Raw genomic sequence first — 26,241 nt, 5'->3', positions numbered from 1 at the left:
AGTGTGTTATAGTTTAATTTGTTTCTTTGTTTTCATTTTCAGATTAGAGAAGGTGGTAACTTTGAATTGGATGGGGATATCAGTATATATAAAATTCACCTTTAGGGCTCATATGGAGAAGTGAATCACTTAAAGTTTCCCTGCCCTGTGTTTTAATTAAATAGACTACTCAAACCATCAGAATTTTTAAAAGATAGCATATGATGTGGTCTGCATGTAGATTCCTGCTTATTTACTCATAAGCGGGAATTACAAATTTATTTTGACCTATGTAGAATTATTATAGCTAAATTGAGCCCTGTAGGAAAATTGCTGGAGAAGAACTCTGTTGTACACCACATCCAAGCAGTTTTCAAAGCCCAAAATCCAAATTGTAGCTTCCTTAGATGGGATAAAGGTCTAGTCTAGTCAGATAGATATAGTTCATTTATAAGTTAGAAACAAGTGGAGAGGCCAGGCATGGTGGCTCATGCCTATAATCCCAACACTTTGGGAGACTGAGGTGGGCGGATCACCTGTGGTCCAGGAGTTTGAGACTGAGACCAGCCTGGCCAACATGGTGAAACCCTATCTCTACCAAAATAAATTAGCTGGGTGTGATGGCGGGCACCTGTAATCCCAGCTACTCAGGAGGCTGAGGCAGGAGAATTGCTTCAACCCAGGAGGCAGAGGTTGCAGTGAACTGAGATCATGCCACTACACTCCAGCCTGGACAACAGAGTGAGCCTCTGTCTCAAAACAAAAAAAAAAGAAAGAAAGAAAGAAGGAAAGAAACAAGTGGAAATATTAGGTTGATGGCCATTTTGGGGGGAAACTAAAGGAGAGAACAGAGAAACATGGAAGTCAGTGAAGAAGTGACCAGTCCCAGGAGAAAAAATGCACCAGAATCATCACCAGGACAAGAAATAAGTTGGGACTAGAAGATAGATTTATAGCAGGCAGATAAAGTGCCACCAAATTAGATATAAAAATGATCCAGAGTACAGGACAAAAAAACCATATGTATCGTAGAGGCAGGATGTGAGGTTAGAACGAAGTGGACTTTTGTTGGGTCAACTGTGGCTGTTTTTATTGTTCTTCTGTCTCAGTGGAATTAAGCCACTAGGAGAATATCCTGGAATCTTTCAGAAAACAAGAATAGGGTTTGTAATTTGAGGAGATGAAAGTACAGTTATCCTGTAGCAGTTCCTAATACCTTGTTGAATTTTTATCATTGCTGTTTTTAAACAACACCCAAGATATGTATTGCATTCAATTTTCAGTTTGGCTCATGTTGATAAAAGCTAATTGTCCAAGCATTTATTTATATTTACAAATGATGTATGCTTGTGTGTACCTTTTTAAGGATGTAATATATGTGTATCTTAACTGCTTTAATATTCCAAGCTGCTAGCACAACTGTTATTTAGCCTGGTATGTCTGGTTGAACTTTTTAATTCAATACTTGCTTTTCCTGGTTAACGGCTATGTGGTGACTTGTCTTCCTAGCCTGATTTTGTTTTCAACTTGAGAAAAAAGCCACAATACAACCAGCCTTAAAAGCAGATAAATTCTTACTTAAAAAACACTGAAAACATTGAATAAACGTTTCATAAGATTATCACAACTAAATCTTAATTTTTTTCAAGTTTTAAAGCATCACTACGTGTACTGTTTATTTGCTATTTCACCAAGTGGCTCTAGGATGGAGATTTATGTCCTCATGAAACATTTGGCAACTCAATAGAGAGGGTTGACACTCCAGTGAAACTGAGGGTATTTTTCTGCTTTTTAAGCAAAATTTGACATATATGGCCTCTCTTTTGTAGATTTCTTTTGAAGTGTAAAGTGACTCATGGCTATATAATAATGCTTTATTTTATATTGCTGAAAGCATTACTGTTATTCTGAGTATAAGTAAGGCATCTGTACATACCTGAAAAGAAGGCACTGTGCCATTGAGCATCACCATTTGTTTGTCAATGAATACTATCCTATTGGTACTAGAAAATTTTCTAGGAAGAACTAACAGTGAATGACTATGATATTTGAGTTGTTAAATCTTAACTGCCAATTGGCTAATTGAATAAAATGCTTTATAAATAGAAGCCACGGTAACAAGAAATTAGTACCTCGAATTATTGATTTCTAAAACAGTAAACCAAGTTTTTTACTCTTAGAATCTTTGGGGAGGCTGAAGGTTTCTTTGGTAGTCTGTGTAATTTGATGCTAGTGTCAGAAATTCTAACTATTGACATCTCTGTGCATATTTTCTGCCTCCCTTTGATTGTAATTGATAAGGTTTTTATGCATGTATTCAAAACCAACTCATCTCTGATACACTGGAACTTAAAGCCGCCTCTGGTCTACTCAAGGACCTCATTCTGCAGTTTTCCACTTTTTTTTTAAAGCATCATCTTTCTCATTCTGTTAAACATTCTGCATCAGAATACAGACATGTGTATTAGCTCCCAGACTAAAACCACAAACTTCTCTTGATGATGATGATGATGATGATGATTATTGGTGGGTCTCACTCTTTTGCCCAGGCTAGAGTGCAGTGGTCCAGTCATGGCTTACTACAGCCTTGACCTCCCTGGCTCAAGTGATCCTCCTGTCTCAGCCTCCCAAGGGACCACAAGTATACACTACCATGCCTGGCTAATTTTTATTTTTTGTAGAAAGAGGATCTCACTGTGTTGCCTAGGCTGGTTTCAAACTCCTGAGCTCAAAGTGATCCTCTCGCCTTGGTTCCCCAAAGTGCTTGGATTACAGGCATGAGCCACAGTGCCCTTCCTGTCTTCCCTCGATTCTTTATAACCTTGGCAATAATTATCCAATTTATCTGTTCTCCACTAATACCAAGAGTTGTACAAAGACAATATATACTTTGTGTCTCTACTTCATCACATCCCCTTTCACTTAAACCTGTTGCTGTCAGATTTTGGTCTCTATTATTTAACTAAAACAACTCTTGTCAAGGTCATCAATGACTTCCATGGTACAAAACCCAGTGGTTTGATCTTAGTATCTTTTTTAGTATACTAGCAGCATTGACGCAACTGCTTAGTCCATCCTTTTTGACACAATTTCATCACTTAGCCTACAGAGCTTTTTCTTGCTCTTCCTAGAGGTTCTTTTTCCTCTTAAACATTTGAATGCTTTGAGATTAGGTTCTTAGACCTCTTCTATGTCATCACTTACTCTATATACAAATATATACATACATGTATATACACCTCTGAATTCTAGACTTTTATATTTAGTCCCTAGCTAATTTCTCCACTTGGATGTCTGTTCATTATTTCCCCCAACACTACTTGTTCCTTCCTCCTTCATTGTTCCCTACTGTAATAAATGGTAACTTGTTTTTCTTGTTACCTAGGCCAAAAACTTTGGGATCACTCTACATCCAAACTATCAGCAATTTCTACTGCCTTTACCTTTAAAATGTATTGCACATTCCTATACGCTTGCCCCCAGAGAATCTGCACTTGTTTTCTCCACCTAGAACACTCTTCCTCCAGGTATCCATGTGGTTTACTTGTTTATTTCCTTGAGGTGTTTGTTTAAGCGGTGCCTTATGAGAGAAGCCTTCCTGAGTGGTCATATATAAAATAGCCCCTGTCCTGCCATCACTATCCATTATCCCCTTTACCTTACCCTGCCAATTTAATGCATAGCAATTGTCCCCATGTGACAAAAACACATATATTCAACATCATGTATGCCTGTGTATTCATAAATGTGTGTTTTTCCCTCAAAACATTAACTTCGCAAGAATAGGGACTATTTTGTTCAATATTTTATTTATCCCCAGAGCCTAAAACAATGCCTCATATACAGAAGACAGTAAATATCTCTTTGCAGAATTTAATGTTATTTTTCTACTTTTCATCCTTGATCACCTCAGATAAAGGTCAAGAAAATATTGATTATGTAAATCTTTTTGAATTTAAAAGATAACATTAAAAAAAAGACAATTCTAACATGAAATATTTAGCTGAAGAATATGTAACTCACTTTTTTAGAGCTCTTAATAAATTCTGAGTTGTTTCTAAATGCATAGATTTTTATCATTTTAATTGAATTTTGTTATTCGATTGAAATTAATGAAGAAACTTAAATTTTTGTGTATAAATCAGATGATTTAACTGATATTTTTCAATTTTTGTTTCTTTTCTGGTATAATTTTGTTGTATGACCATTTTGAAATCTTGCACTTATAGAGGACTTTTTATTTCCATTCTGTTTAATTACTTAAATATTCCTAGAGAAATATATGTATCTAATTCATCATAGTTAAAGAGAAGCATTTGGTTGTGTATGTATGATTTGTCTCATAATTTAATGACCAGTAATTCCTTTTTTATCAGTAATTTGTTTATAGCATTCCTCTATGAGACGTGTTTTGTTTATATCCTTCCTCTTTTCTTAATGTATAATCAAATTCGTATTATTTTCTATTTTATTACTATCTTTTCACCTTTCTTTTCCTGTTTGTGTCAGAATTTTTAAGGGGGCCCGAGATAGCTTTGCTTCGTAAGCGCCTGCAACAACTGAGGCTTAAGAAGGCTGAGCAACAGAGGCAGCAAGAGCTAGCTACACATACCCGGCAACAGCCTTCCACTTCTGATCAGTCTTCTCATGAGGGCTCTTCACAGGACCCTCATGCCTCAGGTTATTAATGTCAAGTGTCCTTAAGCAGCTGATAGAATTGTTTTTAATACTGCTACTGTGTAATAAGGTGCTTCCCTTTTCCCATTCAAAAAGAGAGCTAATGCGCTTGCAGCTTACCCCTCCCTTCCTGGCATATGGTGGTATTCAGCATCACATATTAGAGGGACAGATTGGCAGCAGCATTTGCCAGAAAAATGAATATCAAATAATCAATTTTAAAAGTTGTAATATATTTGGAGAGGGGCAAATATTTATTACTTTTAGAGCTGATGAGCTCTTTTTGAATAATTAGTGAATTTAGAGCCTGTGTTGATTTTTCTACTGAAAGTTTTCAAATGCTGAAATGAATCTACGCTTTATGGCTCCTAGCTCTTCTTCTTCTTCCTCTTTGAATGTTAGCCAATATTCCTATAAACCTAGTAATGTTATATTTTAGAATTATAGTATTATTTGGCCATACTGGCATGGTGACTAAATCATTTTCTTCTGTCATTATTTGAAAAATTTCAGTATTTGCATTCTTATTACTCTATACATAATCAACTTTCTTATGTAGGGCAGCAAAAGTACTCCACAGTCTCATGTTCTTGTTGTTATGCTATAAAATTGTGATAATACAGTAAAAATCTGTCACTCTTTTTTTCTCACTGAGTGTTTTAATGCCCTGTCATCTTAGGACCAGAAAGTTCATGATGCTCATAAACATTTGTTGAAAGAATTAATGAAAGATATATTAATAGCACAAAATAATTTGCCAACTTAGTTATTTCAAGATGGGTAATAGAAACTGTAAATCCTGTAGTATTATGTAAATATTATAGTAGGTGTAATAAGTTACTTAGGAACAAGAATGTCTAGTTTCTCATACTAATGAGTTTATAATGCTTTGTTTGATTTGCTTTGTTCTGCTACCATAAAGAGTGATGAGTTTGGGCTTTGAGAATTCTAACTAATTTATATATTGGTAGAATTGGACTCCACTTTATAAATATCTGTTCTAGTAAGTGCTGTGTGGTAACAAAGGCACATTTTATAATATGTGGTAAAATTAAATAAATTTAAATCACTGTAATATAGATAAGATGTTTGGGATGAATCATAAGCTTGATTTTTAATTCAGTGTTATATTAATAGAGAGTATCAGGCAGAGGCCTCTTATTGTTTTTTTCCCATCGGGAAATAGTTTCCTGTACTTAAAACTAACAACAAAATTTGATCAGGTTACAATAAGGACATTTAATAATAAAACATTTTGATATGATATTTTTTGCTATATATAAACCTCTAGCGAAAATGTTTTGAAGGTTAAATAAATCACGAAACCTAAAAATCAGTAAAAAGAAAAATAAGCTGGGTGAAGTGGCTCATGCCTGTAATCCCAGCACTTTGGGAGGCCGAGGCGGGCGGATAAAGACCATCCTGGCCAACATGGTGAAACCCTGTCTCTACTAAAATATAAAAAATCAGCTGGGCGTAGTGGCGCATGCCTGTAGTCCCAGCTACTTGGGAGGCTGAGTCAGGGAAGTTGCTTGAGCCCGGGAGGTGGAGGTTATAGTGAGCCGATATTGCGCCACTACACTGCAGTCTGGCAGCAGAGCAAGACTCTGTCTCAAAAAGAAAAAGAAAAAAAAGGAAAAAGAAAATGTCCCTATATATATAATTGTTTTTAAAATACTAAAATTTAGCATATAACAAATTTTTTAAATGATCTGAGTATAAACCAAAACCATCTAACAGGCAAGAAGTAAACATTGTAGATGTTGGAAAAATATTTTGAGATTCACTAATCTTTTGTAACTAGTTCACCAATTTGAATTGAAGCAAACTCTGTAGAAATCAGAAGACTTTAGAATGATACATGGTTTCTGTGAAGCAAGATGCTGTCTTTCCAAATTAAGTGTTACTCTAATTAAATATCTGGTTTGGCAACCAGTCTATTTCTATTAATTTTTAAAAAGCTAAAGTTGAGTAGACATCTTGCCAGTTTGGAAGTTGAGAAACATGTTATCTTTTCTTTGTCATTAAGCCACATTCTTGGGCCTCTGAGGCTGCCCACATGGACCAATATCACTAAGCACTAAGGGCTTCCAATATTGTGTATGTACTCTTTTCACCTACGAGGTGGAAATACTTAGTTTATTTCATATGCTTTTAACATAGCAGTCATATAAGACCCTAATCTAATCTGTAACAAGCTCTGGGTTCATTTTCTAGTGTTTCTTTTATCTTATTCTGTCCTCACAAGTCACAGGAACACTATTTGGTAATTAAAAACTTTAAGAACAGCTAATATATTGTCAGTTTGCATTACAAGGGGCAACCAGTAAAATCTATATATACTTTGTCCATTTAGTGAATTTTTGATATGAGGACAAATGAGTTGGCCTAATGCAGAAATCTCTATTTCAGAACACATGAATTATAAAAACAGAGTAGAAATTAAATTTATGAAATTCAGTAGAGAGAGCATAGGTTTAATTGAGTAACAATTATAAAATTTTATCTTATACATAATGATTAAATGCAATTTTGTATATGGACATTAATTGATTCATTCTCCTATGATAGATGTTACTACTGCCTACCCATACAGAAGGCACCAAAATTAGCATTGTAGATTTTGATGTATTAATAATAGAAGAATGTGCGTTTCTCATATGTAAGAAGTATATTTTTTCCATTACACTTTGGTATCTTTAGAGTACCAAAAGTGATGATACTGCCAATAAAACATATTTCTGTTGTCTTCTCACCTATTTAAGTTTTTTAGCTGTAAGATGTTCAAAGGAGACATTATTATGATTTGGAAGCCAAGAAATTTTAACAAGTATAGAAAGATTTTCTGAATTACTGCATTGTTTGGCAACCATTTTATTCTCTTCTCAAAATGCATAGAACTCATGGGAATCTTTTGTGAAATCAGTAATATACCTAATTTCTGTAGGAAAGTGAGATCAAACCATGAACCCACTTTGTGGAAATAATCATCTGCATTTTTAGTGGGATCAAATGGAAAGGGGCCCGATGCTGGTTTAGGATAATCCCAGATGAAATATTATCTATTTACTTTCTGATATTTCTTGGCAATTGAAGACTAAAACCAATCTAAGGCACCAAGTGATATCACCTTAAGTTTCAAACTGTTTAAAATGAGCTATATAAAATAGATATTAGAAGATGTTAAACAATGTTTTTTCTTTTTATTTTTGGTTGTACACTCTTGTCATCAGTCTTATGTGGAAGTTCCAATAGAAAGTATATAAAAGTAACACTGTTGTGACTTAAACATGAAGTGAGATAACGAGTGACAATTGATCTGCTTGCTGCTCCTGCCACCCCTAGCTCTTCTGCTCCCTAAAACCCACTTTGCAAACCAGTGCTTTTAAAAGAATTTTTGACACCTGTAAATGATAATTCTTTAGAGCTAATTTCCAAAAATATGGTTTTTAAAAATTAGAATATATCATTTAAAATATTTTTTACTTGTTAGTTTTTTTAACCATATTTTTTCTAGACGGTTAGGAAATATACCACAACTCATTTAGGAAATTCACCATAACTTTTTTTCTAGACTTTTAGGTAATATGCAAGAACTCACAAAAATCTTTCAGCATTTTTTTTAATGATAAAGAAATGAATTTGCCTTTATCAGTTCAGTGCCTGGGTATTAGATTGGCTGAATTCTTGTCCCTGGCTCTATGACTAGACGACCTTGGGCAGGTCATTTGGCTGCTTTATGCCTCAGTTTCCCAATTATTGATTTATTTATATAGTGTAGCCTTCTGTAATTTACAGAGATCATGTAAGGATGGGTTAGATAATACTGTACATATAAAGTTTATATACCTACGGAGAGCAGTACACATAATGTACTATCTTTTTTTTTTTTGAGATGTAGTCTCACTCTGTCACCCAGGCAGGAGTGTAGTGGTGCAATCTCGGCTCACTGCAACCTCCGCCTCCTGGGTTGAAGCAATTCTCCTGCCTCACCCTCCCGAGCAACTGGGATTACAGGCACATGCTACCATGCCCAGCTAATTTTTTGTATTTTTAGTAGAGATGAGGTTTCACTGCATTAGCCAGGATGGTCTTGATCTCTTGACCTCATGATCTGCCCGTCTCGGCCTCCCAAAGTGCTGGGATTACAAGTGTGAGCCACCACACCCGGCCAGTAACGTACTATCTTAATTGTAGTATCTTTTTTGCAATTTAAAAATGTCCTCATATAGAGGCCCCATAAGGTTGATAGCATTCAGGGTTTCGAATGAGTTATATGTGCATTTATCAGATGAGTGCCTTAAACAGGTATGGCAGAGGCATTCAGCATATGGCTGATTTTAAGCCCAACTCTTTTTTTCCATTTCAGGTCCCCTGAAGTCATGGGTTGCTGGCTCCTGCTCAGAGTGACAGCACCCTGTGGAGTCTGCTGGTACTGACCTAACCACCACAGAGCCCCACTGGAGCATGGAGCCAGCCTAGAGAGGGTCAGGTAGGAACTGTTTTTTCACTTTATGGCACGGTTTTACCAATTGGAAAAGAGTAATTTTTATACCCCAAAAGGGTATAAAACATTGGTGATTATTTTTGAAAAAGGGCTTTTCAAAACTGAGCCATATTGGAAAAAATCAGCACTTACCCAATCCTGTGCAAGCAGGCTCTATACAACATCAGATTTCCCACAGTGTCCATAATGACAGTCATATGGCAGCACTTCTCAGATGGATGCATTGAATCTATGTGTTTAATGTTTATAAGTAGTTAATAGATTAAATATGATATTAGTCTAGTTCTACCATCACTCCTTAACTACCTTGAATGACAGAGTCCTAAGCAAAACAGTGATGAGTCTCTTAGAAGTTTAAACGTAACAGTATGTTTCGGATGTTTCAGAACAGCCTTGTACTGTTATTTTTCATTCAATACCATATGTCTGAAAAATAGTAATGATAACATTAAATGACCCATTCCTATGTGCTGTCTGAATATTTTACATGGATTGTCTCATTACATCTTCAGAATACTATGTAGTAGTTATTGTGATTATCCCTATTTTACAGATGGAGAAACTGAGACTTAGACAAGTTAAATAACTTGCCCAGGGTTACAGTATTTCTGATTAGAAAAACCACATTTGAACCCAGGAAGTGTGGCTGAAGAATCTTTGTGATTTACCTGTTAGACTATAATTGTCTGTTTTTTCTACAGTTGAGAAAATTCTGGTGTCAAGGGGCTAAATAATTTTTTCAAGACCAAACCACACATTTTTTGGAAATACACAGTAATTAGCCATGAGACATGCTGAGCTTAGTACTGAAAGAGCTTTTGCTTAAAGTTTATCTTTACCTTAAAAAAAAGTTACAACTCTAAATACTTCAAATAAGCTGACCAACCATATTACATGTTCCAATAAACTACCATTGGACCATATATTCAGGTTCTTATTTTGTGATAGTATTCTCTAGAAGATAGTTCCCAGAGAGGTGGAGTAGAATATGCCAATAACTGAAACAGTCAGCTTAAACTAATAATTACTTTTTTATATTAGCTTTTCTAATGGTTATTATGTTAATGTTTGAAAACACGTAAGATAGGAGTTATAGGTATTGTATTTATGAATAGTGGTTAAAAAAGCATGTCACTTAAAATGTTCATGTGACAGGAAAATAATCCTTCCCAAAGGAGTTGTGTGGTCCTGAGATTACAAATGGAATGAAAGCAGTGACAAGGAAGGATTTCTTCATAAAATTAATCTTCAAGATGGGAGGAACAGCAAATGCCTCAGAATACACAATATCTATGACAGGCTAAAACCAAAAAGGAAACCTTTTTAGTTTAATACTTTCTGTCTCACCATAGCTTTAATATTTTAAATACTTCAAGAGTTTGAAAATACAGTTCTGTGGAAGTGACAACATTCTAGATCCTTCATTAATAGTTTTTTTCTGTGACTTATTCTTTTTTAAATTTTATTAAAAATAAGATGCATTTTATCTCAACAAGATTTGTACATTTCATGGTTTTTTTTTAGAAAGATTAAATATTTGAAAAGATTTCTTGGAGAGTTTATAATTTTCTTACAGTTCTTAATTGTTAAATGAGGGTGCAATGAAATGTGTAGCAAATCCAAATAAATGAAAAATATTTTTCATAAAACTTGTTAGAACAGTTTTCCAGTATTTATTTCACAGAGTCACATTTTTCTTGTTTTTGTTTTTTTAAAAAGTTTAATTTTTTTTCTAAAGACCAATTTATCTATTCTTTAAAAACAACGTAGATGGTAATGTTGAATCCAACTGTGAGATGGATAAATGAGAAGTCATTTAAAGAAAGTAAAGCACGAATAGATTAGGGAATTGATTGAAATGTTATCGTTCCCACTTTCTTTTTTGTGTACTAAATATTTGTTTAACTGAATGTTCTGATGAAAAAGAGGTGATAAGGATAAATAAAAGCTATTACTCAAATAATGATCATGTTTTGTCAAAATCTAGTCAGACAAAAATACATGAGCAAACTGGTGATACTAGAAGATGGAGGATTTAAAGTTGATACAAATGGTACCAGTAGCAGGAATCAGACTTTTAAATGTAAAAATGCAAGCAATCAAATTGTATAAAATCAATGTGAATCCAGGATGTATTGGAAAACTCTTAGCTATCCAGCTAAGGACAATCTTAAAATACCTACTTTTTGGGAAATGAAATGCCATTATGAGCAGAAACTGGTGTTGGCCAAAAGTGTTTAGTTAACATTTGCTAAGATCTAGAACACAGGGTATTAGAAGCTGGGAATTATTCTTACTGGTTGGGGAGAGTTGTGCCTGTTACCTATGTTTTTCTTTTACTGTAGCCCTACTGGAACACAGGAAGGGGCCACCTCCTTCTAGCCCCAGTGTCTTGCTTAGGTTACTAGATCCCCAGGCTGATTAGAGAGTTAGGAGAAGCTTGGGCCTAAAAATGTGGTGAATTATTGTCAGAATCAACTTCAGAACGAAAACTTACTAACTTCTGATGAGTGCTCTTTCCATTTTATTATGCTGCCTGCCTTAATTACCAGTGTTTTTCAAACAGTAGGAACCATTTATAAAATCTTGCATAGAAACCCAGCATATTAAAACGATAAGAACAAAGCTGTTCTATTTGAAGCCAAGGTAGAAAGTATAAAGCCCAGATCATTAAGTTTTCTCCTTATCTCTCTTTTCCTTTCCCCACCAGGTAACTCTAAAGAAACTTGAACGTTTACATTATACGTATAGTTTTAATGTGCACAATATACCCTGTAGAGTTTTTAAAGTCATGCATGTTTCTGTAATGGTAATTACCGCATTGAATATTTTTTTGTAAACCATTTTCTTTTCCTAACATCTTGGTGTGTGTTAGTGCTTTGTTCAGCCCATGGTACAGCAAACAACATCTCACAAAGTATAGTGAGCATTTTATTTCATGTTTTGAATCCTGCAAGACAGGAGGAAAACCATCTTAAGGAGCTGGAGAGGGAGCTTGAGAAGGGCAAGGGGTCTTGTGTGTAGTGAACTAGATACCCCATATCTAATTTATCTACCTTGCACCTTATGCCTCTGCTATGTGAATTTGATAAAAGGTGTATGCATGGAAATAGAAACATAGTTTCTCAACTCATTCTCAAAGTTACTAAATGCTTGCCTGGAATAACATCTTCAGCACATGGGCCTGCTTACTCACTGCTTGGGAATCATACCACAGTACTTACTTCTATTCCCCACCCATATACATTTGTTTCTTAAGCTTAAAGATGATCATGACATTGCTGTGCAGTTTTCTGCTGCTTACTTTTAAGTTGAAATCTCATTTTTGTTTCAGATTCTCCTTCTTCTGTGGTTAACAAACAGCTCGGATCCATGTCACTTGACGAGCAACAGGGTGCGTGCAACAGGAGATGCGCTATGCCCATCCATCCATAGCTTTATTGCAATGCATAAACCAAGCTCTATCACACCTTTCATAGCATTTTATTTTGATTATGGTCTTATAGTCAGTATTTTATGGACTAAATTACAATAGGTGATATTTTACATAAGAGGTCTTTTTGGCCTATACAAATTATTTTCTATGTAAGCCAATTTCTACATTTGGCCCTTGATGCCAACTTTAAACTCTCTCCCTATAAAGTTATAAGCGATATAAACTATATCCATTTTTTAAATTCTAGGTATCTTTCATAAAATTGTGTAGAACTGTGGGTGTAAGGTTAATACTACCTTGTTGCTTATGTAGGATAAGTTATTTAAACACAGTAATATTCTATATTACTAGATTGCTTTAGTAATGATACTTGGATTTGTGCCTCACTTATCTGGTAGCCAAATTCCTGATAGCTTTAACTAAAGAATACAGTTACAAACCCAGAGGTTAGCTCCTACTTTCACTTGTACTTTTTGATGTGGGAGACGTATAGAATCAATCTCCAAGCTTTTATAGAGTGCGATGAAATAAACAGGTTACTTATTTATCAAGCTTTATTACTAGCAGATCAAATACAGCACAGAGAGGGAGTAGTAGAGGAAGACATTCTGACATGAAGGGACATCTGAAAAGGTTGGAGATAGGAAGACTATTTAAAAACTAAAAAGGCTATTTAGTGTTCGCACGAATGGTTTACTATCTCACCTCAGAACTCAATGAAGTATTTTAAATATATAGTGACAAAGTATGATAAGTAATCTTAGTTAAGTTCTTAAGAATAACTGAACACTATATTGACTTTCTCTATTTAAAAAGGCAGATAGCTGGACGTGGTGGCATACACCTGTAATCCCAGCTACTTGGGAAGCTGGGGCGGGAGGATTGCTTGAGCCCAGAAGTTTGAGACAGCCTGGTCAATGTAGCGAGACCCGGTCTCTAAAAAAAAAAATTAATTAGCTGTGCATGGTGGTACATCATGCCTATAGGCCCCAGCTACTAAGGAGGCTGGAGGATCGCTTGAGCCCAGGAGTTCAAGACTGCAGTGAACCATGATTGTGCCACTGCACTCCAGCCTGGGTGACAGAGTGAGACCCCATCTCTTTAAAAAAAAAAAAAAAAAAAAAAGGCAGATGATTGCCTTTATGTATTTTACAAATATTCCTTTCCAAAATATTTTTTTAAATTAGCACTAAAGCCATAGGATTTGGTTGGCTGAAAGTTTACATTGTATGCTAGATGTCTCGTTTGTCAATAGTAGTGCAGAAATTAAATATTGCTGTAGTACTTATTTAGTGTGAAATAGATCTTATTTAAATTATATTCTTTGAGAAATATTCAGAAACTAATTTTAAAATGGATTAGAAAACTTCTTTTGTACTTCTGATCTTAAATTATTCCTCATGGGGCCAGGCACAGTGGCTCACCCCTGTAATGCCAGCACTTTTGGAGGCTGAGGCAGGCAGATCACCTGAGGTCAGGAGTTTGAGAGCAGCTTGGCCAACATGGTGAAAACTCGTCTCTACTAAAAATACAAAAAGTAGCCGGGCATGATTGCCTATGCCTGAAATCCCAGCTACTCAGGAGGCTGAGGCAGGAGAATTGCTTGAACCTGGGAGGCAGAGGTTACAGTGAGCCAAGATTGCGCCACTGCAGTCCAACCTGGGCAGCACAGTGAGACTCCATCTCAACAACAACAACAACAAAATTATTCCTTATGGACCTGAGATGAATTTCTGATCTTTTTATGGACCCGAGATGACCTGTATTGCTATAAGGTTTTCTGTTCTTGAGAAAGAAAGAATGAATTGGTAAATTAATTTGCAAACTAAGAAATTAAGCATGTTTTATTTTATATGTCTATTGTAGAGGTATTAACAATGAAGAATAATTAAGGCAAACACAACTATAGCATACTATATTAGACTACTGTTTATAACTACCTTATAATTAAAGGATTTTTTTTCCTAAGAATATATGGATACAAATAATATATCACTATCAGAGATTTTATAGCGAGATTTATATTCTGTTTAATCACATACAGTAATCATAGCATTATATTGAATATTATGTTCAATTTAAGTTGATATATAATTTACGTATGATATGGGATATAAGAGGAAGAGAAAAATTATGATTAAATCCCAGATTTCATACATCAGTGCCTGGATAGGATAAATGGTAAGGCCATTTGCTAGGATTGAGTAGCTTGGAAGTAAAAATCAGGTGGTTCTTTTGTCTTTTTGGCTGTGTAAAGTATGATATGCATTTTAGTCATGTAAGTAGAGATGCTATGTAAGAGGTTAGTATTGAGTGGGCTTGACAGACTGCACCGTAGTAGACTATCAGAAATGTAGCTTTGTAATAAGACCTCTGAGCAGAAATGTTCTAATAATGGCAGAAAATGTATCTAATTAATTAAATCCTGAGTTTTTACATGCCTTTTTGTTCATCAGCATTATAACTTTTAAAGTCCTAGGAACTTCATATTGCAGGCTCACATTACCTAAAGGTAACTTCTAAAAGTTAATAGAGACTGCCCATTACCATTTGTCTGTCCTAGACTAATGGAATAATCCTTTTACTAGCCTCCTTACATGCACTCAGGCTATAGTCTATTCTCTGCCAGCAGCCAGAGTAGAACTTTAAGGTAAATATGATCATGTGGTTCATCTGCCTAAAATTTTTTAGTTGCTTCCCTTAGCTTTTCCAAAGAACCCAAATCCATACCTTGGCTTACAAACCCTACATGATTTGTTTTCTGTATCTCTCATCTCAGCCCACTATCCCATCATTCACTAAACTCCTGCCAAATAGACTTGCTTTAATTTCTTTTAACATTCTAACCTCCTTTCCCTTTCAAATCCCTTGTACGTGCTGTTCCCTCTCTACCAAAACTACTTTTTTGTTGAGCAACTTCTATTCATTTTTTTAAGCGCACTGAGATAATATTCTCTCAAAAAATAATGTAACTTCATAATCTCTAGTAGGGCTCCTCTCTGTTTCTTCCTTTGTGACTTGTTATTTTTCTTCATTGCTTCTGTCAAATTTGTAATCATATATTTGTTTAGGGGATTGTTTAATATCTACCTTTCTACATATTCTCTATTTTCACTTACTATAATTTCCTCTATGCCTAAAATCATATGTTATATGGTAAATAATATTTGTTAAATAAGTAAATTAATTAAATATTTAATCAAATATTTAAGAGCTATAGGGATTACTTCAACTTGGAAGAAATGTGACCAGATTTATGTATGAGAAAGATCATTTTGGCAACATTATAAATAATTGATTGGAAGGAGTAAAATTGAAAATGCCAAGAATGTGTAAGAGGCCATTGCAGCAGTCCGCCTAAGAGATTAAGAAAGAGCCAACCTAAGGCAATAGTGGTGACTGGTGACAAGTGGGAAAGGACATATTTTAAAAATAGTTGAAAGGTTGAATTGATGGGACTTTGAGACTGATTAGTTAGAAATGAATGAGAGTATGATATCCAGTATCTTGATAGGGTGATAATGAACCATCAGCCAAGATACAGTCAGGAGGAACAGCTAATTTGAGAGGAGAAGAAGGTATGTGAGTGTTTTTCAATGTTAAGTTTGAAATATCTTTGGATATCTACATGGAGAAATCTCTTAGATGGTTGGATGGCTATATGATGCTGGGTCACCAAAGAGGTCTGAGGTAGAGATAAAGATTAGGAATCATCAGTTTATAGATAGCAATTGAAACCATGGGAGTGGATGAGATTGTCTAGAAAAGGAGGATAGGGCCGGCCACGGTGGCTCACGCCTGTAATCCCAGCACTTTGGGAGGTCGAGGCGGGTGGATCACGAGGTCAAGAGATCAAGACAATCCTGGCCAACATGGTGAAATCCCACCTCTACTAAAAATACAAAAATTAGTCAGAAGTTTGGCATGTGCCTGTAGTCCCAGCTACTTGGAGGCTGAGGCGGAAGAATCGCTTGAACCCATGACGCGGAGGTTGCAGAGAGCAGAGACTGTGCTACTGCGCTCCAGCCTGGCAACAGAGCAAGACTCCGTCTTAAAAAAAAAAAAAGAAAAGAAAAAGGATAGAGTGAGAAGAGTAGAATCTGCATTACAGGAGCAAGTAGAGAAAATGATCTAGCTAAAGAGACTAAACAGGAATGATCAGAGAAGTATGCAGGGCAGAAAGAATGCCATATCCAAAGCTAAGAGAAAAGTGCAAGGAGGGACTGGTCAGTAATGCCATGTGAAGCAATGATACCAATTGCGAAAAGGTCTGAGAAATCATTTTTTAAAATGTGGCAACATGATTGATTTGACATTGCAGTTTGAGATATAGTAATGGTGGAAGCAGAAGCCGCCAGATAGTATTGGCTTGAGGAAAAAAGATAGAAACCTTGGTATATCTCTTTCCATAAGTTCAATTAAGAATTGAGGCAGGGCGCGGTGGCTAAAGCCTGTAATCCCAGCACTTTGGGAGGCCGAGGCGGGTGGATCACGAGGTCAAGAGATCGAGACCATCCTGGTCAACATGGTGAAACCCCGTCTCTACTAAAAATACAAAAAATTAGCTGGGCATGGTGGTGTGTGCCTGTAATTCCAGCTACTCAGGAGGCTGAGGCAGGAGAATTGCCTGAACCCAGGAGGCGGAGGTTGCGGTGAGCCGAGATGGCGCCATTGCACTCCAGCCTGGGTAACATGAGTGAAACTCCGTCTCAAAAAAAAAAAAAAAAAGAATTGAAAGATAGAGCAAAGATAATGTCAGGTATAGGGGGTGGTAGGTTCAAAACTGAGCATGTTTATAGAGTAAATAGAAAGATTCTGTGTTCAAGCTGTAAGGGATAGTTGATGTCTCCAGATATGCTATTATTTCAAAATTTACCAAGATTCTAGTTCTCAGTTTTACCATGGAGAATGGAAAAAGTAATCATTTAATAAGTTTCTTTTTGAATAGATCTCTAATGATTATATAAGCATATTTTAAATTTCTTTTTCATACTTTTAATGAAACATTAATACCCTTTTAAAATTGATAGTTCGGTTTTATATTTATGTCACAAAATAATTTCTTCACCGTCTTCCAGGTGCCCAAGTGCTTTTATATGTTGTTTAATTTAATTTCCCATAGCATTTTCATAGATTTCTTTTTTTGGAAGACTTACCAAGGACAAAAATGTTACTAATAAAACATTTTTATTTTAATGGACTTGCTTACGGAAGAAAATTTTTTCTTTGAATAATTGCATACACAGTATTGAACTGGTTGAGTGAAAATAGTGTCTTTGCGGCCGGGTGTGGTGGCTCAAGCCTGTAATCCCAGCACTTTGGGAGGCCGAGGCAGGTGGATCACGAGGTCAAGAGATCGAGACCATCCTGATCAACATGGTGAAACCCCGTCTCTACTAAAAATACAAAAAATTAGCTGAGCATGGTGGCGCGTGCCTGTAATCCCAGCTACTCAGGAGGCTGAGGCAGGAGAATTGCCTGAACCCAGGAGGCGGAGGTTGCGGTGAGCCGAGATCGTGCCATTGCACTCCAGCCTGGGTAACATGAGTGAAACTCCTTCTCAAAAAAAAAAAAAAAAAAAAAAAAAAGTGTCTTTGCTTATTTATCCTGAATTTTTAACAAAAATCACAATTTGATAGAAGCATATTTAGCCTGAATCTTCCTTCATTAATGCAGCTCCCTCGTTGTCTCAATAGTTTTAATTTTTTAAAGAAAAGAAATTGTAGGGAAATAAATGTATAACATGCACATTGTTATTAATTGTGTCCTATTATAAAATAATTTCCAATATTCTCCAAATTTGGAGTTGCGTGTAAATGCATTGATGGCCTTTATTTGCTAATTATGGATAAAGTGAAATTCTGTTTGAATAAGCACAATAATGTCCATCATGCGTCTTGTTTAGTTTGAAAAATATGTTTTAATGGGTAGTTTTAGTTTTTTTAAATCTCTATTATAAGAGGAAAAATCCTCTTCTGACATATATTTCTCTTTCCTTGTTTATATTATTAAAACTTAACAAATTTTTCCTCTTAAAAATATGTAGGCCAGCAAGTTCTCCCTTATTTTATTTAAAAAAAAAATAACAGCAAAAATAATCTATGATTGTTCTTTTGAGAACAGTTAGCTTTTGAGAGGGTATAAGAAAGTAATTTGTCTGAGTTTTAGATTTTGGCCATGATTGAAGCAAGTTGCTTTCTATTCATTACAGTGATTCCATTAAGTGGACGTTGACAGTGCCATCTGTTTTGAAACTTAGGCCTGTAGGCAGTTGTGCATCTATAGGCACTAATTTTTTGTTCTAGATTTTAAAAAATATAAACACTAATTTGTAGGCATTAAAAATATGTGTTAATTTTCCACTATGTATCATTTTATGTAGGCTATCTTTGATGTTTGTAAAACATTCATATATAGGAGACTAGTGGATCATCAAAAACCCGTGAAACATTTTACTAATTCTACTAAGGTAGATTGGGAAATGGAAAGGTTGGACGTGCCATGCATTAAATATATATTACCTAAAGATTATATACTATCACCAAATTGAAGTTTCATTTTAGTAACGTTATCTAATATTATTTTAGACTTACTTGACAATTCTATTTTTTATGAAATAAATATCTAATGATTTAAGCATGCTCTATTAATAAGAACACGAGTTCACTATTCGCCACACTAGAATACATCTGTAAATAGTATATTTTAAATTCTAGGGAAATAATAAGTTAGTAAAATAAAATTTCATTCTAAATTCTTTATATTCCTTAGAACTAGTTATCAGTTACTTGGAATGAAGTAACTAATTTCTTCCTATTCCCAACCACTAGGTCTTGATTGTTGCAACTAATGATATATTTGATCTTTTGGAAGTTAAACCCTATTTAATTTATTGAGTTTTTTGTGACTAACACGATGTTAAGAATTTAACATGCCCCATCTAATTTGTTCTGATAATTTAATGAGGTGAATTATCTTAATTTTACTAGTGAAGAAACTAAGACTCCAAGAGATACGTAAAGACAAGTGAAATAAGTGGTAGAGCCGTATTTGTATGTCTACTTCATTAATTCAGCTGATATGTAAATGCATACCTACCTTGTGTCAAGTACTAGGAAAGGTACTAGGGTGCATGAATGAATAACACTGCTGTCTTTTGTTCTGGGAGCATTGAGTTGACTTACAATAACAGCAACAACAGCATAGACACTTAATACCACATTTTCTTTGTACCAAACATTGCTTTGAGCAATTTTTATATGTTAATGTACTTAATCCTTACCACAACCATATGTAGTTGGTATTCTTATTACCCCCATTTTTTAGGTGAGGAAGCTGAGGCAAAGACTGGTTAAGAAACTTGATTAAGGTTGTACACAGCTAGTATTAGAAGTGTGTTCCAAACCCAAGCATTCTGGCCCTGGCATCAGTGATCGTAACCACTGTGCGTTGCCTGATCTAACAGTAAAGATGAATGGAAAAATAAAAGTGTGATGAGTATTATAAAAGGTGGGGGAAATAGCAGGTACAGTGTGGAAGACAGGAGAGCGGGCCTTCATTCCTTTCAGCTGAGGGTGAAGTAAGGCATCCCTGAGGAAGAGACATTCAGCTGAGATCTGAAAGGTGAGCCTGGATAAATTAGGTGAAGGAACATGAGTAAAGGGAAGCATGAATAACATATGCAAAACCTCTGAGATGCCACATGCAGGAAGACTAGAAGACTCCCAGTATGCTGGACAAACTGACCTTTTCGACGTTTTTAGGTTTGGCATTTTTATTTTAAGAACAGAGGGAAGATAATGAAGTGTTTAAAACAGGGACTATGGCTATGGCCTGATATTCTGAATGGAGTATGGAGACTTGATTAGAGACTAAATCACTTAGGAAGTTCTCCTGGTAATAGAGATTTTGATCTGGTGATAAGGTAGGAGAGATGTGAAGAGATTCAAGAAATATTTAGGATGTAGAATATACAGGACTTGGTGGCAGATTGAATGAGGCAGGGTTTGTGGAGGAATCCAGAGTATAAGTTGCAGTAACAGCTTCAGAATTTTCTCATGAAGATAGTTTAGTTTGGAGTCTGGAGAGGCCAGGACATGTGTCTGAAATCTTTTGTAAAACAAATACACTGCTTTTACTTAGTTTATATATTTATTTGTGGTGCTTTATGGGAGGTACTGATAGAGGTTAACAGGTGACTTTTTTCAGCCACTGCAAGAGTAGTAGCTCATGTTTTGATTGAGTACAACTAAGTGGGTGGTTATTTTCTTAAACAGGTAACCCTGGAAAAGGGATGAAGCATGGGTGGGGATGTGTAGGGGTAGGTGATCATGCACTCACTTTTGAATATATTGAATTTGAGTTACCTGTGTGAGATACCCAAGAGGAAAATTGGTTGGGTAGTTGCTTGTGTGGATATGGAGCTCAGAAAATACGTCAGAGCTCAAGAAGTAAATTTGGGAGTTTTTTGCATACAGATGGTGACTGACGCCATGAAAGTAGATGGAATTAACTAGGATGAAAATAGAAGAGGACACAGTAAGAGAGCTAAAACATCTCAGGAAAAAATTGGAAAAATTCTAAAATTAAAAGATTTTGCCAGAGAAGAGCTGGTAAAGGAGATTGAGAAGGAGCAACTAGAGAGGTGGATGACGACATAGAACAGTGTGGTATCTTGTGATCAAGAGAAATTTTCAAATACGAGAGTTGTCTACTTGAGTCCTGCTGAAAGGTCAAGTAAATTGGCTGCAAAAAAATTATCCCCTAAGTTAGTCAATGTGGGAGTGATTGAGCCCTTTAGTAGAACACTTTGACTAGAGTGATAGAGACAGAGGCCAGATTTTAGAGTAGGAGATGAAAAAATGGAAATGAGAAGAAAAGCAATTCTATGCTTAGACCCAGGAGTCAGAGGTTGCCTTGAGCTGAGATTGTGCCATTGCACTGCAGTTTACGTGACAGAGCAGGACTCCGTCTCAAAAAAAAAAAGCAATTCAAAACAAGCTAGGAGGACAGTAACTGGGGAAGGAGAAGAGGTTAAAGGGAGTGTTCTCCTAAGCTGTCTGCCTCATTTGTTTTCATCTGGAAGTCACATTTTAACTTGTTAACTTATCTACAAAATGAGAGTGTATTTATGATAGACTTTTTTTTTTTTTTTTTTTTTTTGCCAGTGAAGGAGAATATACCGCAAGAAACAGTCATGAAAAAAAATCCTGGAACAGGATTTTGGCAGGACTCATGTGCCACATGGCATGGACATGTTTACTTACTTTCTTTTTATACTGTTCTCCCTCTGAAAGTGAAATAGGAGACGTTTATGAACAGAGGTATATAAAACTACTAGATCTGAAGTAGGAGAAAAGGGAGCCCAGTAGCAAAGGTCAAATAGCTACCACATTTCAACCCATAAATTCTAAGTACTGGTGGGAATGTGGAACCAAGCACAATTTCAACCTAAATGGGCATCCAAATCCCATGTTTAAATTCAATGCACATTTCTGTGTTACATCATAAAAAAATTTCTTGGGTTAAAATTATTATGATTGACATAGAGTTGAGTTGTGATCGCCAGAAGAAAATTTGACTGAATTAGTTATATCAAAAAGATTAGATAGAATGAAGTTCCTAGTAAATATCTGTGCTAAAATTGCACTTTGTTTTGTTTTGACTTGCATAATATCACTTCTGTTTTATAAAGCCAGATTTGCACTAGTGTGAACACTCATTTTTTAGAATGAAATGCCTTGCCTCACAGTTATCTGTAGGACACATCTTCTCTGTTAGCAGTCTACTCCTAGAAGCAGCATCTCCACTTTGAATCCAGATATGCTTCCTTATACAGATAGTTGGAAGGAGAATTGGAGATCCTCTAATCTGGAATCTACAGAAAAATTGTCGATTCTCTGACCCATGAAAATGGAAAATTTTACGTTAGTTTAAAAACTATGTTTGAGAAATTTACTTTTCTATACAACTTAAGTAAATTGGAGTGCAAAATGTGAGGAGCTAAAATTTATTATTTTTTTCAAATATTTCACCATATACTTAATTTCCATCTAACTTTGATTTTTAAAAAATATTTGGTATAATGAAATGGGAAATAGAATATCATTATATAATTATACATACATTGTTATACAATAGAAAACTCTTTAGGTAAACAATATTTGTATATGTCCCACAGCTTATCTAAACTACTGTAGTTAATTCATGTATGATTATAAAGTTACAATAGTGACCCAGCAACAGAGAAAAATGTTGGGTAAGGTGGTTCCAAACAAATTATTGTTGCTATACCCTAGTTAATTATCTTCATTTTGAATATTTCGTTAAATTCACGTATGAGATAGATTCTCCAGGGTTATCCTAGCTTAAAGTCTGAACATCCTTATCAATATTTGGATATTTAGACCTATACCAACATTTTGAACAATATTTGAATATACAAAATACCCAGATAGGATATTTTTTTTAACTACAGCTATCACACCTTTTTTTTTTGTATGTTTTTGAGCATGTTTTAGAACCTCTCCATTATAATTTCATAGTGGAAATGTACAGATTAAATCATTTCAAAGTGTGTGCACTGCAAAAAATACTTTGTGATTCTTATGCAAAAGACTTGAAAGATACGTAATTAAATATATAACAGTTCAAGGAAACTGCTTTCAAATTATGTTTCAGTTCATTCTGAATTTTTCTGAGCCAATGCACTATCCTGAAAGGGCTCTGGTAGCATTCCTGGAAAGGATCTTTTAAGTTGGTTTCCTGAATCTCAAATTACGGACTTTTCACTTCTAATCCCCCGAAGTGAAGTCCTTTACAGTATTTTATCTTGATGTTTATGTGGTTATTGCTGTGCTTCTGAAGGATGTGTTTCAAATAAATGGTAATTTGCCTCAATGGAGACCGCTCTAAGTTGCTAATATCATCAGTTCTTCTTAATAACCATAACTACCGAGCAATATAGAATGGCCATCTAAAAACTTAGCAGTGTTGAACAAGTTAAAAGGGATTTTTTTCCCCACTATATTGTGTATGTGCTGAGCACACTACAAAGAAATGTTCTCCTGTAATGTTTTTAGAGGAAGAAATAGTTCAGTCTCAAAGTGCCCTAAAAGAAGACACAAGCCGGGCGTGGTGGCTCAAGCCTGTAATCCCAGCACTTTGGGAGGCCGAGGCGGGTGGATCACGAGGTCAAGAGATCGAGACCATCCTGGTCAACATGGTGAAACCCCGTCTCTACTAAAAATACAAAAAATTAGCTGGGCATGGTGGCACGTGCCTGTAATCCCAGCTACTCAGGAGGCTGAGGCAGGAGAATTGCCTGAATCCAGGAGACAGAGGTTGCGGTGAGCCGAGATCGCGCCATTGCACTCCAGCCTGGGTAACAAGAGCGAGACTCCGTCTCAAAAAAAAAAAAAAGAAGACACAACATAGTTTTCCTATACTGTGATGCCAAAGTGATAATTTTGGCTACCAGAACTATTATCAGTTATGAATGTTGTTGATATGAATTATTTATTTCTGAGGAGTAACAACACCAGCAATTGATATTTCTAAATTAAAATGTTACTTATCTAAGTAATCTTATTTTTTTCTTTGTAGTCAGATTATTTCCAAGACTGTATATTAAGTAGGTACTTCACATAAAAAGTAACCTCAGCTGGACACAATGGCTCATGCCTGTAATCCCAACACTTTTGAGTGCTGAGGAAGTAAGATCACTTGAGGCCAGGAGTTCAAGACCAGCCTGGGCAGCATAGCGAGACTCCATCTCTACCAAAAATAAAAAAGAAGTTGGGCATGGCGACCCACACCTGCAATCCTAGCTTCTTGGGAGACTGAGGCAGGAAGTTCACTTGAGCCCAGGAGTTTGAGACTGCAGTGAGTTATGAAGGTGTCACCACACCAGGCTGGGTGATAGAGCAAGACCCTATCTATAGAATGGATGAGGTGGGGGTGGGGAGGAAATCTTTGTAACTAGAGAAAAAAATTAAGCTTATTGTTATCAGTTCATTATCTGTAAAATGGATATGACAATATGATTACAAAGGATTTTTTTAAAGGAATATATATATCTTGGCACATTTATAATTGATATAATAATGCTCAATAAATTATAGTTATTTATATGATGTTGCTTTCTGCATAAAGCCATTTGTCTGTTTAGGTGAAGTTCTAAACCCTAACGGTTTTAAATTAAAATCTACTTTTTAAGCAACATATTTCTATTTTATATATATATATATATATATATATATATATGCATTATGTAAATAAGACTTTGAAAAATATAGTTTTTAGAATGTGTTTGCTGATCCAACTGTTGACAGAGAAATTAGGGAACATTTAAATAGTTATAATTTTTTAAATTCAAATAAAGTAAAAATACTTAATTTTTAAAATCTTTAAAGTAGGTTTTTCTGAAATTTGTGGTTTAAAATATACATTTTCATCACAAACAAATGGTGAATGCATTCATTAGTAGTCCAAGAATCTTAATTCCTGAGAAAATGTAACCTGATAAGTTGTATATACCAAGTAAACTAGAATTAAAGGAGGAACAATGAAATGGAAAAATGCTAGGAAATGAATTAAACCTTGGAATATATACTGTTATTAATACTGCAGTTGGGCCAAGTGCGGTGGCTCACACTTGTAATACCAGTACTTTGAGAGGCCAAGGCAGGCAGATCGCTTGAGCCCAGGAGTTGAAGACCAGCCTTGGCAACATGGCAAAACCCTGTTTCTACAAAAGGTTCTAAAAATTAGCTGGGTGTGATGGCATGTGCCTGTAGTCCCAGCTACTCAGGAGGCTAAGGTGGGGGAATCACCGTAGCCTGGGAAATTGAGGCTGCAGTGAGCTGTGATTGCTCTACTATACTCCAACCTGGACTATGGAGTAAGACTCTGTCTCAAAACAAAAGAAATAACACCTGCAGTTGAAGAAACCAGGCTCTTCATTGTGTTGTGTTTCTGCCAGAGACACTGTTTACTTATGTGTAGGCTACAAGGAAGTAACTACACTCAGGGACCTGAAGTTTTTGTGACTAACAGAAGCATTCATGTTATTTTTATAGTGATAGGCTAGTTTAACACAAGGCTGATGAATTCATTAACAACTTAAATGAACAAATTCTATCAACTATAATCAATCATTTTATGATTAAGTGATATTGCCAATATTTTACATGATCAATAATATGTAGATTATATTCCTGAGAGATTAAATAAGAGCTTTGTAGGCCAGGCATGGTGGCTCATGCCTGTAATCTCAGCACTTTGGGAGGCCAAGATGGGTGGATCACTTGAGGTTGGGAGTTTGAGACCAGCCTGGCCAACATGGTGAAACCCTGTTGCTACTAAAAACACAAAAATTAGTCGGGCATGGTGGTGGCCACCTGTAACTCCAGCTACTCTGGAGGCTGAGGCAGGAGAATCACTGGAACTTGGGAGGCGGAGGTTGCACCATTGCACTCTAGTATGGGCAACAAAGTGAGCCTCTGTCTCAAAAAAAAACTTTGTAGTAGATACTGTGGGAGGAAAGCTTTAATTATCATTAACCCTCTTAGAAAGCTTCTTGCTTTTGATGGGGAACTTGTATAAATAAAATATTTTCTGCTCTGTTCTGATCTCTTAATAG

General features: G+C 35.6%; 1 protein-coding gene across 15 annotated transcripts in view; it reads left to right on the top strand.

The window, feature by feature from the left end:
- Nucleotides 1-26,241, top strand: part of DCAF6 (DDB1 and CUL4 associated factor 6) — a 141,737-nt gene that overhangs the window by 76,897 nt on the left and 38,599 nt on the right. For 5 of the 15 annotated variants that reach the window (XM_032291479.1, XM_032291472.1, XM_032291478.1 and 2 more), the window contains 2 exons: nucleotides 4,489-4,659; nucleotides 12,498-12,557. The exons of 5 other annotated variants lie outside the window; for them this stretch is intronic. In XM_032291479.1, coding sequence (XP_032147370.1) covers nucleotides 4,489-4,659; nucleotides 12,498-12,557 — 231 coding nt within the window. The remainder of the gene's footprint in view (nucleotides 1-4,488; nucleotides 4,660-12,497; nucleotides 12,558-26,241) is intronic. 5 more of the 15 variants (XM_032291474.1, XM_032291475.1, XM_032291482.1 and 2 more) reach the window with 1 other exon arrangement.

The sequence above is a fragment of the Sapajus apella genome, unplaced genomic scaffold, assembly GCF_009761245.1.
Source record: "Sapajus apella isolate SASKATOON/1434 unplaced genomic scaffold, GSC_monkey_1.0 scaffold25, whole genome shotgun sequence".
NCBI lineage: Eukaryota > Metazoa > Chordata > Mammalia > Primates > Cebidae > Sapajus > Sapajus apella.
Note: the sequence above shows the minus strand (reverse complement) of the source record. Positions and strands in the feature narration are given on the sequence as shown.